This window comes from Taudactylus pleione, unplaced genomic scaffold (genome assembly GCF_031769625.1).
Source record: "Taudactylus pleione unplaced genomic scaffold, aTauple2 ptg000609l, whole genome shotgun sequence".
NCBI classification, from domain to species: Eukaryota; Metazoa; Chordata; class Amphibia; order Anura; family Myobatrachidae; genus Taudactylus; species Taudactylus pleione.
In genome coordinates, this window is record NW_028285011.1 from 252,176 (window position 1) to 267,895 (window position 15,720).

The 15,720-nt window shown below is 40.6% G+C and overlaps 1 protein-coding gene across 5 annotated transcripts in view; it reads left to right on the forward strand.

Moving 5' to 3' along the window:
• The window catches only part of HERC2 (HECT and RLD domain containing E3 ubiquitin protein ligase 2), a 268,507-nt gene that overhangs the window by 62,783 nt on the left and 190,004 nt on the right, over window positions 1-15,720 (forward strand). For all 5 annotated transcript variants that reach the window (XM_088454087.1, XM_088454088.1, XM_088454089.1 and 2 more), the window contains exons 10-17: window positions 123-296; window positions 983-1,171; window positions 1,432-1,583; window positions 1,979-2,136; window positions 5,083-5,196; window positions 7,018-7,269; window positions 12,388-12,581; window positions 15,451-15,651. In XM_088454087.1, coding sequence (XP_088310213.1) covers window positions 123-296; window positions 983-1,171; window positions 1,432-1,583; window positions 1,979-2,136; window positions 5,083-5,196; window positions 7,018-7,269; window positions 12,388-12,581; window positions 15,451-15,651 — 1,434 coding nt within the window. The remainder of the gene's footprint in view (window positions 1-122; window positions 297-982; window positions 1,172-1,431; window positions 1,584-1,978; window positions 2,137-5,082; window positions 5,197-7,017; window positions 7,270-12,387; window positions 12,582-15,450; window positions 15,652-15,720) is intronic.

Consider the following 15,720-nt stretch of genomic DNA (forward strand, 5'->3'; position numbering starts at 1 on the left):
ATTGTCAAAATGAGACCATTCAGATTTCTTTGCTCCTGGTCAAGAGTTAGAATAAATTGCCAATGTTATTAGTGTAGCTCAATTCAGTGTTTGTTGTATGTAATGAAAATATTATCTTCTAGATGCTCTCTTGTCCACTAAGCCCAAATGAAAACTTTTTGAGGTATCTGATCTTGCCCCAGGATAATGAGCTAGCTATTGACTTGAGGCAAACCGCTGTCGTTGTTATGGCTTATCTAGACCGACTGGCTGTGCCTTGTATGCCTCCGCAGTGCAGCTCTCCAACCTCGCACAAGGTATGTTGCCCTCAGGTCATGTCCGTTTCTTCTGGTAGCTATATGTATTAATCTGGGGATAATACCACATGATCCTCTAAAAGACTATGTATGTGTAGTTCACTATTACAGCATGTCTGGAAGTTGAAGTGGTCAGATGTACTCCAAGAGTCGGGCTAGCATGGTACTCCTACCACCAATTAAATCTGAGCCATAGATTTACAAAGAACTATAGAAACCATTAGTGAGAGAGATCTCTTCCACTTCATTGAAAAGGTGCGTATCCACTAGCAGATAGTGGAACGACAGTACGATTACAGCATTGTAATCGTACAGTCGTTCCTCTTCCTCTGCAGTGCCTACACTAAACGATATGTCGTTCAGTGTAGGCATCCTCCCTCATCCCTGAACATGGTCAATCTGCCATTATTGGAAGATTGACCAGCATGTTCAGGCGATGATTGATGTCGGAAACGACCAGCGGCAGCGTGCGTCGCTGGTTGTTTCCGACAGTTTCATGCACGATTAATGAGCGATTGAACGATAACGTTATCATTCAATTGCTCATTTTAATCGGCAAGTGGATACCCGTATTTACATTATGCATGGATATGCTGAAACAATCATCCATACATTAAATTAATGACCATTTCATATTACTATATGCAATAAGCCTTTTTATAATGTAATTTTCCTTTCTTCCCTAGGGATCTTTACAGGAGGTGATCAGCTGGGGTTTGCTGGGTTGGAAATATTATGCTAATGTGAGCGGCCCGATACAATGTGAAGCTCTTGCTGACCTTGGTGTTACACAGATAGCCTGTGCTGAGAAGTGTTTTTTGATACTCTCTAGAAATGGCAAAGTTTACACTCAAACCTACAACAATAATACACTGGTAAGTAGATTTTTAGGACTTGTGTATACTTCTGTATAGGAAATTACCATGGCAGTAGGTTAATCTGATCCTCTCCATTGCCAAAAATCTAGATGTAAGAACTTTGACAGGGTTTACAAAAACTACTTTTTTTTTTTTTTTCCCCTTAATCTGTTTTTTTTTTTTTTTAAACAAAATGTAGAATGCTTTTACTTGAATAGAAGTTTTCTAGCTGCTTAAATGGAACAATGGTTGCCTTTCTTTTTTTCCTGTACTTCCAGGGACCACAGCTCGTACAGGGTCTTTCTTCTCGTAACATTGTGAAGGTTGCTGCTCACTCTGATGGACAGCACTATCTGGCCTTATCTGCCACCGGTGAACTCTTTTCATGGGGCTGTGGTGATGGCGGCAGACTAGGACATGGAGACACAATGTAAGAGATAGAGATAGATATATAATTATATATATATATTTTTTTAAATGTGTTTATTAAGCTTAATATAGTAATTTGCAAGTACATTTGCATACTCCCCTTTCCACAAAATGGCATTGTGTCTAATGAACTTTCCATTTGCATACACACGGAGGTGGAGTGATTTATACAAGGCCCTAAGATTCCCAAAACTGAATCTACTTCAATGATTAGACATTACTTTACGGATTCTGCAATTACGGCATAAAAATGATTGGCCCTGTATCCTACACACTTGTGTCATCTCAACAAACCGTTCAGACAATCTCTATTCTCAGCTTGTTCAAACTTTTGTGTTCTGAGACTGAACACTGAGCAATGTATGCATATTTTCTCATGTTCATTTTTCTTTACAGCGCGTTAGAGGAGCCTAAGCTAATTTCTGCTCTGTGTGGAAAGCAGACTGGGAAGCAGGTAGTCCATGTCGCCTGTGGCAGCACTTACAGTGCAGCGATCACTGCTGAGGGAGAGCTTTACACTTGGGGCCGTGGGAACTATGGAAGACTGGGGCATGGTAAGTGTAGGAGTTAACGTACACTACTCTAAGCTAGTGACACATGGATGGTTTTGTGCATACGCATGTTTTTATGCATACACACGTAACTATTTTTTTGAACGATTTGTCGATAACTACGTAGTTATCGTTAAATGAAAATGAAACAAACAAGATGTGATTTAACTGCAGACTTTCAGATTTCATTTGAGGGTAATTACATCCAAATCAGGTGAACGGTGTAGGAATTACAACGGTTTCTATATGTGCCTCCCACTTTTTAAGGGGCCAAAAGTAATGGGACTATCAACTCAAAAGCTATTTCATGGACAGGTGTGGGCTATTCCCTCGTTATTTTATTATCAATTAAGCAGGTAAAAGGTCTGGAGTTGATTCTAGGTGTGACATTTGCATTTGGAATCAGTTGCTGTCAACTCTCAATATGAGATCCAAAGAGCTGTCACTATCAGTGAAGCAAGCCATCATTAGGCTGAAAAATCAAAACAAACCCATCAGAGAGATAGCAAAAACATTAGGTGTGGCCAAATCAACTGTTCGGAACATTCTTAAAAAGAAAGAACGCACTGGAGAGCTCAGCAACACCAAAAGACCCGGAAGACCACGGAAAACAACTGTGGTGGATGACAGAAGAATTATTTCCCTGGTGAAGAAAAACCCCTTCACAACAGTTGGCCAAATCAAGAACACTCTCCAGGAGGTAGGTGTATATGTGTCAAAGTCAACAATCAAGAGAAGACTTCACAAGAGTGAATATAGAGGGTTCACCACAAGATGTAAACCATTGGTGATCCTCAAAAACAGGAAGACCAGATTAGAGTTTGCCAAACAACATCTAAAAAAGCCATTACAATTCTGGAACAACATCCTATTGACAGATGAGACAAAGATCAACTTGTACCAGAGTGATGGGAAGAGAAGAGTATGGAGAAGGAAAGGAACTGCTCATGATCCAAAACATACCACCTCATCAGTGAAGCATGGTGGTGGTAGTGTCATGGCGTGGGCATGTATGGCTGCCAATGGAACTGGTTCCCTTGTATTTATTGATGTTACTGCTGACAAAAGCAGCAGAATGAATTCTGAAGTGTTTCGGGCAATATTATATCCTCATATTCAGTCAAATGTTTCAGAACTCATTGGACGGCGCTTCACAGTGCAGATGGACAATGACCCGAAGCATACTGCAAAAGCAACCAAAGAGTTTTTTAAGGCTAAAAAGTGGAATGTTATGCAATGGCTAAAGTCAATCCCCTGACCTGAATCCGATTGAGCATGCATTTCACTTGATGAAGACAAAACTGAAGGGAAAATGTCCCAAGAACAAGCAGGAACTGAAGACATTTGCAGTAGAGGCCTGGCAGAGCATCACCAGGGATGAAACCCAGCGTCTGGTGATGTCTATGCGTTCCAGACTTCAGACTGTAATTGCCTGCAAAGGATCTGCAACAAAGTATTAAAGTGAAAGTTAGATTTAGGATTGTTTAGTTTGTCCCATTACTTTTGGCCCCTTAAAAAGTGGGAGGCACATATAGAAACCGTTGTAATTCCTACACCGTTCACCTGATTTGGATGTAGTTACCCTCAAATTAAATCTGAAAGTCTGCAGTTAAAGCACATCTTGTTTGTTTCATTTCAAAGCCATTGTGGTGGTGAATAGAGGCCAAAATATGAAAATTCTGTTAATGTCCCAATATTTATGCACCTGACAGTACATATTTCTTGAAAATCTTAAAATACATTGTTCTTGTTTTGTTTCAACAACACAAAGACAACATACAGATATACTGACATACAGTATACACTCTGTGACTGATCAGGTCACACCTTCCTCATTAATTTATGAGACAGAGGATTTTTTACATGGGTGTGCACAACACTCCATTTACACACCAATGCTAAAACCATCGACTAAACATTCCAAGAATGTTTGACTATTAACTCTCTGTATCCCACTTCTGACACCACTTTAATGTTCCCAGTGGAACTAAATAAGGTTCTTGGATACAGAAAGTTAATTAAACCACACAAACCAGTATCTTGAAAAAAAGATGCAATTTATTACAACAAATAACAAGATATAAAAGAATAATAGTTACTCAGCTTCGGAATATAAATGGTTACACGATCCAGGAGCCTCGTCTCTATTCAGAAGAGAGCTGGAACAAACAATTTCCTGGCCACCAGCTGCAGTCTGATCCAGGCGTAGGGCAGGCTGCTCAAATCTCCTTTGTCTCTGTTTATATAGCATCCTAATTGTCATACCCAACTAACTCTTACTAATATGGGTATAACTTACTTCAAACTACTCTATTGGTTAACTACTGATAAGGACTTTCTAAAACTTAATGCAGACATACATCGCAAAAGACAACGCCTAAAGGATTTATGGCTTGTCTGCTTTCCACATTCCTATACCATTTCATGCCTGATACCACTTCATGTCTGATACTTGATAAATGGTACTTCAATGCTGATTGGTTGCTATGGGCAACATCTCCACACTTTTCTCTGATTGATACATAAACCCCTTAATCACTCGTAGTTTCCCAAAGTTGCATATGTTCGGCTGTGTGCAGTTAGAGAAAATGGCAAGAAATGTCAGCAGAACAGACTGGCATACAACTCCAGATCAGCTCCACAGTATTTAACTATGAAATTGATTTGTTACACCAGGGTTTCCCATACTCTACCCTCAAGGCACCCTACCAGTCCATGTTTTAAGGCTATCCATGCTTTGCATACATAGTATAATTAAACTCATTAAGCATGAATATCCTTAATGCATCAGCTGTTAGTGTGTCTTGAGGTCTGAGTTTGGGAACCACTGAGTTACACTGTAGGATCCCCAATAATTTGGAAGAAATGCACTCCCACTCTCTGCACGTATTGGATGCACCAGGAAAGTAACCATGATAATTCTCTTATGTTTCTGCCTCTATCATATAGGCTCTAGCGAGGACCAGACTGTTCCAATGTTGGTAACAGGACTTAAAGGACTTAAGGTCGTTGACGTTTCCTGTGGAAGTGGTGATGCTCAGACACTGGCAGTGACTGAGAATGGTCAGTTGATTAATCATATATTTGTAGCTGATTTAAATAACACAGGAAACGCAGGTTGTACAAATTGCCTGGACCAGAAATGTGTGCCTAAATGCTTCCCTAAAACTCCCTCTCCATATAAATGCATACTTAGCCGTGCTTTGTGTGCTATACATGTAATTTTAATTTAGTTTGATTGTTTTTTATAGAATTCAGGTGGGAAGAGTTGAATTGTTTTTTTGTTTTTTTTTGTTTTAGTGTATTTTTATTTGTCATGTATTTATGCAATTTCCATACTGTACATTGCCCTTATGTAGACTGAAGGTAATATTGCAAATCATGGTATGTTATGGCAGTTCTAGTAATTTCTAATGATATTCAATAAATGTAAGTTTGTGTTTGAATAATATAAGTAACTTTATACATTTGACAGACGAAAATGTGATTTTCTTGTGAAAGATTGTGATTGGTATGTCTAGTACTATACTTAGTACTATTAGTGTTATACTGTATATCATCAACATTCTTTTAAAGATAAAATTGTTGGCAGTTCTTTTTTTAAATGTTCATGCCAGTTATGTATATCTTACGTAAAACCTTTCCCTCAAAACTTGATAAAAGTAACAACAGTCCAAACATCTGCGATAGGACCAGTTCCCCAATACTCAATACCAGCCTTTACAATGGTTTAGCTCCCTTCTAGATAGTCATGTATACAATTTAGCTCCTTCTCTTCCCCTGTCTCTGGGTTAGGCAGGCAGAGCACTGTTTAGAGCAGTGGTTCTCAAACTAGATCCACAGGACCCGACACAGCTCATCTTCTCCAGGTCACCTAGCAGGTGCACAGGTGTATTCATTACTCACTGACACATTTTAAAAGATCCACAGGTGGAGCTAATTATTTCACTTGTGATTCTAGGGTAGATCTATTATAGCGGCACTTCTCGTGCCGCTATAACGCTTTCTGCTTCGCCTCTTAACCGAGGCAAAGCAGGAAGCACTACCAGTTAGATGTATTAACATCTCATCGACCGGAGCGGGAGAGTGAAAACTCCCCACTCCGGCAGTCCCTGCTAGAGCTGACAGCGCATCAGCCTAGTGCTGATGCGCCGTCTCTCACTCCCGGCTGGCTCCACTGAGCATGCGTGGGATCTCGTAAGCATCGCAAGATCCCTCGTGCAGCCCCCGCAGCGTGCTGTGGGGATAGGGTAATTCCTGCTGCAACTGTCAATATCGATAGCTGCAGCTGGCGTAAACGTCAGGCGAACTGACCATTCATACATAGCCCAGCACATCTGCGCTGATATCTTGTAGATAGCAGTGCCGATAATGACAGGGGCACATGGTTCCTCTGTCATTTACAGCCCAGCCCCCCAATCATACAGGGGGGAGAAACAGTATCAGCTCACATAATGTGCGCTGATGCAGCTTTGGCGGTTAATACATCTACCCCTCTGTGGGGAGACCTGGAATTCTAAACTACCAGAATGATTGACAAATGTAAAAGTCATACTTATGTGAAGGATACGCAATAATCTTAAATTGTTTAATCATATAAAATATATAATTTACTACAGGGAAATTGGGACTAATTTGCAGTTATGTTGTACCTTGATTAGACCATATATTTCAATATTGTAAAATTCAGTTGAGATGTGTCCTGGCCACTCCTTGTAATGAGTTGTTCAGTGTAATCTATTTGGCCTCTCATCTCATAAGTGATGATTTCTCCCCACCTCTCTGTCCTAGCAATGCTTTCCCCCATGTCTCAATTACATTTTCTTTTCTTTTTTTGTATATAAATACAAACTTTTTGTTTAAGTGCCTTCATCTTTATTTTAGGTCAGGTCTGGTCTTGGGGAGATGGCGATTATGGAAAGTTAGGCAGAGGAGGAAGTGATGGCTGTAAAACACCCAAACTGATTGAAAAACTGCAAGATCTGGATGTAGTGAAAGTTCGCTGTGGAAGCCAGTTTTCTATTGCTATCACCAAAGATGGCCAGGTCTATTCCTGGGGAAAAGGAGACAATCAGAGGCTAGGACATGGGACAGAGGAACATGTCAGATATCCCAAGTTCCTTGGGGGCTTGCATGGTAAGGAACTAATTCTAAAATTTAATAAGCATAATTAAAAGCTAGTTAGTAACCACCTCACTGTATCCTTCTACATTAAATATATTTTCCTCTTCAGCTGTAGACACAGACTGTCTAATATGTTTCACCCTATGGGAAGCCTAACCTTGGAAAACAAAAAATGACTCCTTGTCTTCTGCCTTGGACCATTCCTCAAGAGTGTACATGTGTGGGCCTGAGTACCACAGATTTATATCTTCCCAGGACCCGTCTACTTAAGTCTATAACTCTTACTGGCATTGGCCCTTCAAAGAAAGTTGAAGTCATGCAAGAACCTCATTGTGCGAAAGGCAACTGTTTTCTCTTCACTGCTACTTTAGCCTCTTGTGAGGTGTTTTGGATGAATTGATAGTGGGTCCTTTTTCTACTGAATAACATCATTCGGGAAGGTGATGAAGATATGGGGTTTCAGACAGTGTGCTATCTTATCTAGAATCCAATATATCCTCCCTGCAACTGATTCTGTTGATTGTTTTATTGCTGTGGTTCTTTTCTGTTCCTAAATATTTTCAAGAATTAAAGTTCATCCCCATGCTATCTTTTTCATTGCTGAGGAACAATAGGGGGTTAAACCCCCCTCCTTTTTCTATCTTTTTCATTGCCCTGTTTTTCTCCCTGATGTTCAGTGACAGAATTTCCTTAATCTACCACCCTCTTATCGAGGTTGTGAATTTCTGGCTGTATCTTGGGGGTTTTGCTTACGTCCCTAAGAACGGTTAATGAACACTTCTACAGTTGTGTATTAGCAACAAATTACTCACCTATTAAGGGTCAACTGAGTACCACCGTTTTGCCCTTGTTGGAGAGATCTCACTTCCACCACCAAGACCCTTCAACAGAACCTGGAACAGCTTGCTTCTGTGTAATGAGTTGTAGCTACCTCTTTATTGGTGACTATTGCTGGGTCCTGCTGACTCTGGATCAGCACAGCAGTGTATCAGAAAGAGCCAAGATGCTGGGTTAATAAATGCATTCCAATCCAGGAAGTCAATGTGTTTTAGATCTTAGGTAGCAGGAAAATACAGTAGGTGAATTTAAGAGCAATAGTGTATATTGGTTAATAGTGTTAAGAGCTATTACAAATCACTAAAGGTCTTGATGTACACACACATTTTGATTAACTTATCTTTCATGTGAATCAGCCTGGGCCTTGTTCACATTTAACATTGCAATCAATGGCTGCAAAGTATTTTTTCTACCTCCAAAGTCAGGATGAGCCAGGGTCTCGGCTTCCTCTTCACCCTTATGCTGCAAACTCTAGTCTGTTAGATTTATCTTTAAATCTCTGCCCAAACTACTTCCATTAGGTGGGTCCCCGAGTAGTGTCACGTCTAGACTGAATATGGCATCAACAGCCTAGATTACCCAGTCTGTAGAACAGCAGTCCCAGTGATGCGCAGTCATTTATTTTGACTACTGGCAGCACATGACTATTCATATCCACACCCAACCACCAGATTTGAGATTTGTGTCTTTCTTTTACACTTTTATATTTAAAACAATCAAGCCATTGTGTGACACTTTATACATGGGAACACTGTGCTGTCACTTCTGTACAGAAAACATTTCCATAAAATATGTAGGCGAAAGAGCTGAATGTCCTGAAAAAAATGTCAAAACATTGCCACATTACATTTTTAGGATAAAATATTTTAATGTGATACGCCAAATAACTGTTTAATTATTTTAAATCTTAAGGCACTGTAGTACCAGCTTTTAAGCTACAACATGTTCTGCCACACCAGCTCTTCATTTAGTTTATACTGGGTGACTAGGTGGTGCACGTGGTATTTTGGAGCAGTTAAGCCATTTTCTCACTTTGTTTTGGAGCAATCTTGAAAGACCACGATTCTTCTTTTGGGTATGACATCCTTTAGGAATGGATCCCTTAGAAAAAAGGCTCGGCAATCTATTAAAGAGCATATTTTCCACATCTGGTTCAGTGCTTGGTCAGCTTTTACCATTGATTTGGTTAAATCCACTTTCACTTTGAACTCCTGACGGAATTGTATAATGCTGTTACAAGGGAACAGCTGTTGTAGCTTGCCTCTTACTGTATGTCACAACTCACAGATGGATAATGGATGCTAGCCTGTACTTCGGTATTAGCGAGACCTAGTACTGAGGCGCGGAGTCTAACGTGCCGGCGGTATCCACCAAGGACCCCTGGGGTTTGGACTTAGCTGCCACCGACACGCAGGTCGCGGCCCTTAGACTTTGTGCCGTTGTACAGGTGCTGGTGTTCTCTGGATCACAGTGTCGACAAGCCCTACCAGAACCGAACGTATAAGACTGTACCAGGGAGTAGACTTAAACAGGTCATGGCAGAAAGCCTATGGTCGAAACTGGAATACCAAGTGCAGTAAGAGGGGGAGATGGAATCTGATCACTAACGAATCCAAGGTCAGGAGCCTATTCTCTGGCACTTGTTAGTGCCCAGAGACTACCTCTTATAGAAAGAAATTCGAATCTGGCTCCAAAAGTGACCACCCATTTAGCGCACCTATACCTTTTTAAAATTCTTCTGCAGGTCGGTTCGCACTCCCCTAGGGGAGCTGCGGCCGCATGCACTCTGCAGCCGCAGCACAGCTCAGGATGGAGCCAGAAGCAGGAACTATGGCAGCGGGCGCCTGGGACTACCTACCCACTGCCTGCTGCTGCATGGGACTCCACTGTTGCCAGACCCGGTAAGTGACCGCTTGTGTCCGGCACCCTGTGAGGTATGTCTTGGATGCATCCTACACATAGACTCTCAGCAAATACAGTTTGGAGTTCTCTGGCTCAAGTTTCGGCACACTAACTGTGCTCATCCAAAGTATATCAGATGGCCCTCCTTGCATAAAAGCAGAGAGAAGAGAATAAAGTATGCTTTGGGTGGGAACAGTTCCTTCCTCAAATTAAATCCAAACCTGTTAATTTCTACTGTAAGAGTTTTCCTTTTCCTGGGTGCAAATCTGATATGGGACCATTCCTTGAGGAATTGGTATGAAATCCTGGCAGTCGAGGAGTGTTTGCTGTCAATATACCGACAACGGCATCCCGATGCGCAGGATCTCGACGGGTAAGTATCATTACCCTCCCCCCTTCTCCCCCTAACCCTCTGTTTCTACATCCTAACACTCACCCCACCCCATCCTAACCGTAACGGTCCCAATTGGTGCATGAAGCTACCCTTCCCCCTACACCCAGTGGTGCCAAACCCTAACCCACCCCCAGGGGTGCCTAAACCTAACCATCCCCGCTATACCTACGTTCGGCATTCTGGCTGTTGGGATTCTGGCGCCAGTCTTCTAGCCGGGTAAGCAGCATTCCGGCTTCTGGATTTCTTCCTTGAAGTCAGAGGCCACCTTTAAGATTTTTCCATACTGAAATGTTATCGTGGCTAAAGACTGGTATACGGAGCTGACAAGTTATCCGCTTACTATGTAGGTTCTGGATATTCAAGTCCAGTTCATATTCGGAATCAAATTGTTGCTGATACCGTAGACCATCTTTTTCCTTGACCTCTGTTTTGGCACTGTTCAGAGTATTCATTCTTCAGAATAAATATTTTATATTCTTCAGGAGCTAATTTCTCCAATTCTGTGCAACAAATGCCATTTCAATATATCTAAATTGTTTGAGTGGTAGGAACCATGGTCTAGAATCAGTGTATTATGTGAAGCTCCACGTTTGCTCAAAACAAGCACCAGCAGGAGGGAATGCAATGCCTCTGCTCAGCTGATCTCCTCCTTGACTGGACTGCAATCTCATGACCGATTATGTGGCATGTATACTACACCTCACACTACACATATCACCTGGCCCTTACATACCTTTAACCACATTTTACAGTGTGCTGCCTCTACTGGATTCCTGCCATCCTGTTGATTTGTGTCTTTTCTGCCTGTGGCCCCTTACTATTGAAGGAGAAAAAAAAAAGATTTTATTTTTTTTCTTACATCCCAGAATTGTGTGTCTGTTTTACTCATTTCTTGTCTCTTGTGCTGCTAATTGTGGATGGGACATGGATGATCTAGGGTTTTGGAATTGTGTTCATTGTTGTTTTCCAGTGTCCTTCTTCTCTGGACTGAAATAGAAGTCCGTCTACAACAGGAGTGGGGAACCTTTTTTCTGCCAAGGGCCATTTTGATCTATATAACATTTGTGGGCCTGGTGCGGGCCACGCCACATCCCTGTGACATCACACGGGGGCGGGCCACAATTGCCAGTGATTGCAGCAATCACGGAGCTTCCTCAGGATGCTCCGGGGAGCTGTAAGGACAGCGGTGTGACATCCTAAGGACGCGCCAGGTGGCACTGCTGCATAGATTCTGGCTGCAGTGTGCCATTCTAGGCACCCTGCTAGCCAGATGAGGCTATCAGAAAAAAAAATAGATCCGAGGCCAGACCAAATGATTCCGCGGGCCTTATACGGCCCCCGGGCCTGAGGTTCCCCATCCCTGGTCTATAACTTGAGGAAAAGGATTGAACATGAAATACAAACATCATACCATTCTCATAACATAGTAAAATTCTGTCATTTACTCCAATTTAGAAAACAAGTGGCGGCTTCTCTGCCATTTTGACCTTGACATTTAAAACCGCATTAATATTGAATGCTCAACACGCATTTGTAACTTTCAGGGGTAAAACCTCTTAGTATATCTTGCCCTAGTTTTAAGCTGCATATACACTTATAGATTTTCTGTCCAACCATCCAACTAGTTGATTGGTTGGAATGAAAATCTGGTATCGTATGGGTGTAACTGATGATCAGCAATTTGCTCCTAAATGCCAGAAAACAGATGAAAATGGTCGTCAGACAAGTTTTGTTAAATGTTTGTTCTAAACAATTTGTTCAAACAGTTTTTGTCCATTTTCCGGCGTTTGGGAACAAATTGCTGATTGTCATTTGCTTTCATACCTTACCAGGTTTTCATTCCAACTAATCAACTATTTGGATGGTTGGACAGAAACTCTTTACGTGTGTATGCAGCTTTAAACTGAACTAATGAATGTCTGTGTAATCTGCGTATTTTCTTTTTTTGTGGAGCACATTGGTGCCTTACAAATCTACGATTTTCTTTTTTCTCTCAGGTAAGAAGGTGGTTGATGTTACAGTAGGATCCACACATTGCTTGGCACTTACTGAATCAGGGGAAGTATACAGCTGGGGGAGCAATGATCAATGTCAGCACTTTGACACATTACGTATTGCAAAACCTGAGCCCTCTGCACTCCCGGGATTGGACTGTAAACATATAGTTGGAATTGCATGTGGACCTGCTCAGGTATAGGGTTTTTTTTTTTTTTACTTTCTAAATGTACATTATGTATAACTATTATATGCCAGTTTTAGTTTGTAATAATTAGAAATTGTTTCTTCTACTATAGGACATAGGCCAACACAATTAGTTGTAGAGCTACACATTTTTACATGGCTTTGTTGTGTTTGGCATTTACTTTTCATCTTGCCACAGAATTTTTTTAAAGGCAAAGCCAAGCTGGTTTTTCTATTATAAAAAAAATAAATAAAAAAAAAATGCTTTAAATCCAGCTGCAAAATTTCCAGAAAATCTGCACTTTTGGCAAATCGCAGGCCTCAGGTCAGTGACATACCTACTCTCACCACCGGGACTAAGTTTAGGGTAAATCGAAACTCTTCTCTGGTTCATAAGCTTATACCTTTCCACACTACTGCTCTGTACTCAGAGGTAGTTCTTCCTGGACCCTGTGGAATGGAGCTTCAGGTAACTCACAGCTACTACATGGTTTTACACGCTTTTACTATGTTCTATAAGCTGATTATCATTGCATCTCTGTAATGTTTGGGAAGAAGACTAATTGTCCTCTTTTAGGACTTTTTCCCAGAAAGCTTACTTCTAAATAATTTTATCTGAAGCCAAAGGATAACAGAGCAGCCTTTATTTTATTTTGCCATGAAGACATATAGGATTTTTTCCCACAGTAACCAGTCTCCTATTGTCATCATGACTGAGGTATGTTTGATAGCAGTAGGTTTGTTAGGTAAAGGGTATCTAAATAAAAAGTTAATTCTCTTTAGACGATTGAATGGAAGGGATTATCTTATCCAAGTGGTGGAGATCTTTCTACTCTCCATGGATGGAGTCAATTAAGGCATTTGTGGCTGAGATGATAGAAGAATGTGATAGACACACAGAATATAAGCTTTGCTTCTGCTGAAAGCTTCACCCACAAATAACTAGTTCTTTATATTTTTTTCATGGTGATAAAAATTTTCCCCAACACAGACAATATTATTAAACTGGCGTACCTTGTTTTATGGAGCAGTGTAGAACTAATTTCCTGTGAGAGGTGCTCATCCATTTGCGCTCTGCAACGGAATTGTTTTTTGCACTAGCAAATCCCCATATCCTTTCGGTCCAGTATAATTGGCTGGCTAGCGTTTAGGAGCTCATAATCCATTATACAAAGTTGGCATTCCAGGTACCAAAATTTTGTGAATTCCCTCAGCCTCCACAGCCCGGAAGGGCCAGGATTAAATCCAGCACTCTACAGACCAGAGTGGTAGCACCTCTTGGGTGGGTACATTGCCTTTGCAGCAGCACTTCCCCATATAGGCACCAACAGTCTTACCAGGTCTTCACTATGGCAAGGGTACCGCACACCTGTGGTCTTCCTGTTACAGGGAAAAGCCGTCTCATGCTGTCTACTGCTTGGGTTGTTTGAGAATTTGTTCTGGGTGTTCTCATTTATTTATTTTGATTCATTAATGGGCAGCACTTGTTTTCACTTATCTGACGTATATAACTGAAGCAAAAGCCAGCAAATGTATTTCAATAAATAAAGTATCTTCAGTATTTGGGGTACACTGAAATATATCTATAATTATTTTTAAGAGTGTATATACATGTTTGTAAAATCTTGGAAAAAGAGCAAAGTTCATAATCCCCTTTCCCATTATTACAACACCTCATCATGCATGTCCCACATCATTAAACCCATTTTGCTGCTTTCTAGGGAAAATTGACTCTTTATTGACCGTCTTTTCCTTTTTAAAATCTCTAAATACATTATTCATTGTGTGGGCTGTCCCAGGGGTACTGCAATATGTCCTGACATTTTTACTTTTAAGGTATTTCCCCTACTTTTAAGGTGCATACACACGTAACAATTTTGTAACTAACGATTATCTGTCAGATGTTCCCTTGAAAAAGTGAATGATTTTTTGAAGTGTAATGAACGATTTTTACAACGATGAGCAAAAATGTTCCTTCCCTTAATGAAAATCGTTATGTTGGACAGTGAAATGGACGATGAACTACAAACGTCAGTGCGCTTGAACGATTATCGTTCAAACGATTTTCTTAACGATAAAGACGTCGTTAACGACAAATCGTTCAAAAAATCGTTAAGTGTGTATGCACCATTAGTCTACTCTGGAGGTGTCATGTTAACTCCCAATGAAACCTGCATTAATGGTGATTTCTAATTGAATAGCAAAAAGCAGCTGATTTTTACCTGCATCTAATTGAATTCTGCTTGTAGTATGATTGTGGCATAGTCCCATCTGCTGGCATAAAAGTGTATTACAGGAAATTCCTAAATTACACTGTAAAACACACTTCATTTAATTGATTCCTTAGTAAATGTGCATGGCATGAATGAAGGTGTGCCATGTTCAGTTTTTGTTTTAGTGCTTTCTACATCTTAAACTTGTTTTTTTTTTAATGCTTTTAATTCAGAGTGAATGACTTAAAAGAGATAGATATATATATATATATATATATATATATATCTCTATATTAGGGATGTGCAGGCTCGGATAGGTTCGAGTTTGCACGTTGAGTTCGGATTTTTCCCTCCAAAAAAACAGAGCTCAGAAAGAAGCAAAACGTCATCTTACATGGACGAACATCATCATTCCTAGACAAAAGTCCAGGAATGATGATGTTCGTCCATGTAAGATGACGTTTTGCTTCTTTCTGAGCTCTGTTTTTTTGGAGGGAAAAATCCGAACTCAACGTGCATACTCGAACCTATCCGAGCCTGCACATCTCTAATAAATAAATAAATAAAAAAAAAAAATATATATATATATAATAAAAAATATGGGAAGATATTCTTGTTTTGACTAAGTGAGGTTTTTGGTGACTGTTTTGTGTAACTTCTGTGCAGAGTTTTGCCTGGTCTTCCTGCTCTGAATGGTCCACTGGCCTGCGCGTTCCCTTTGTGGTTGATGTGTGTCCCACGACTTTTGAACAGCTTGATCTTCTATTGCGCCAAGTTAGTGAAGGAATGGACGGCAGCTCTGACTGGCCACCTCCGCAAGAGAAAGAGTGTATGGCGGTAGCAACACTCAATCTTCTTCGGTTGCAGGTATTGCTAATATTTAAGATTGCCATCAAGTAAGGATCTACGTATTTTATGCTTGAATTTGGACACTTT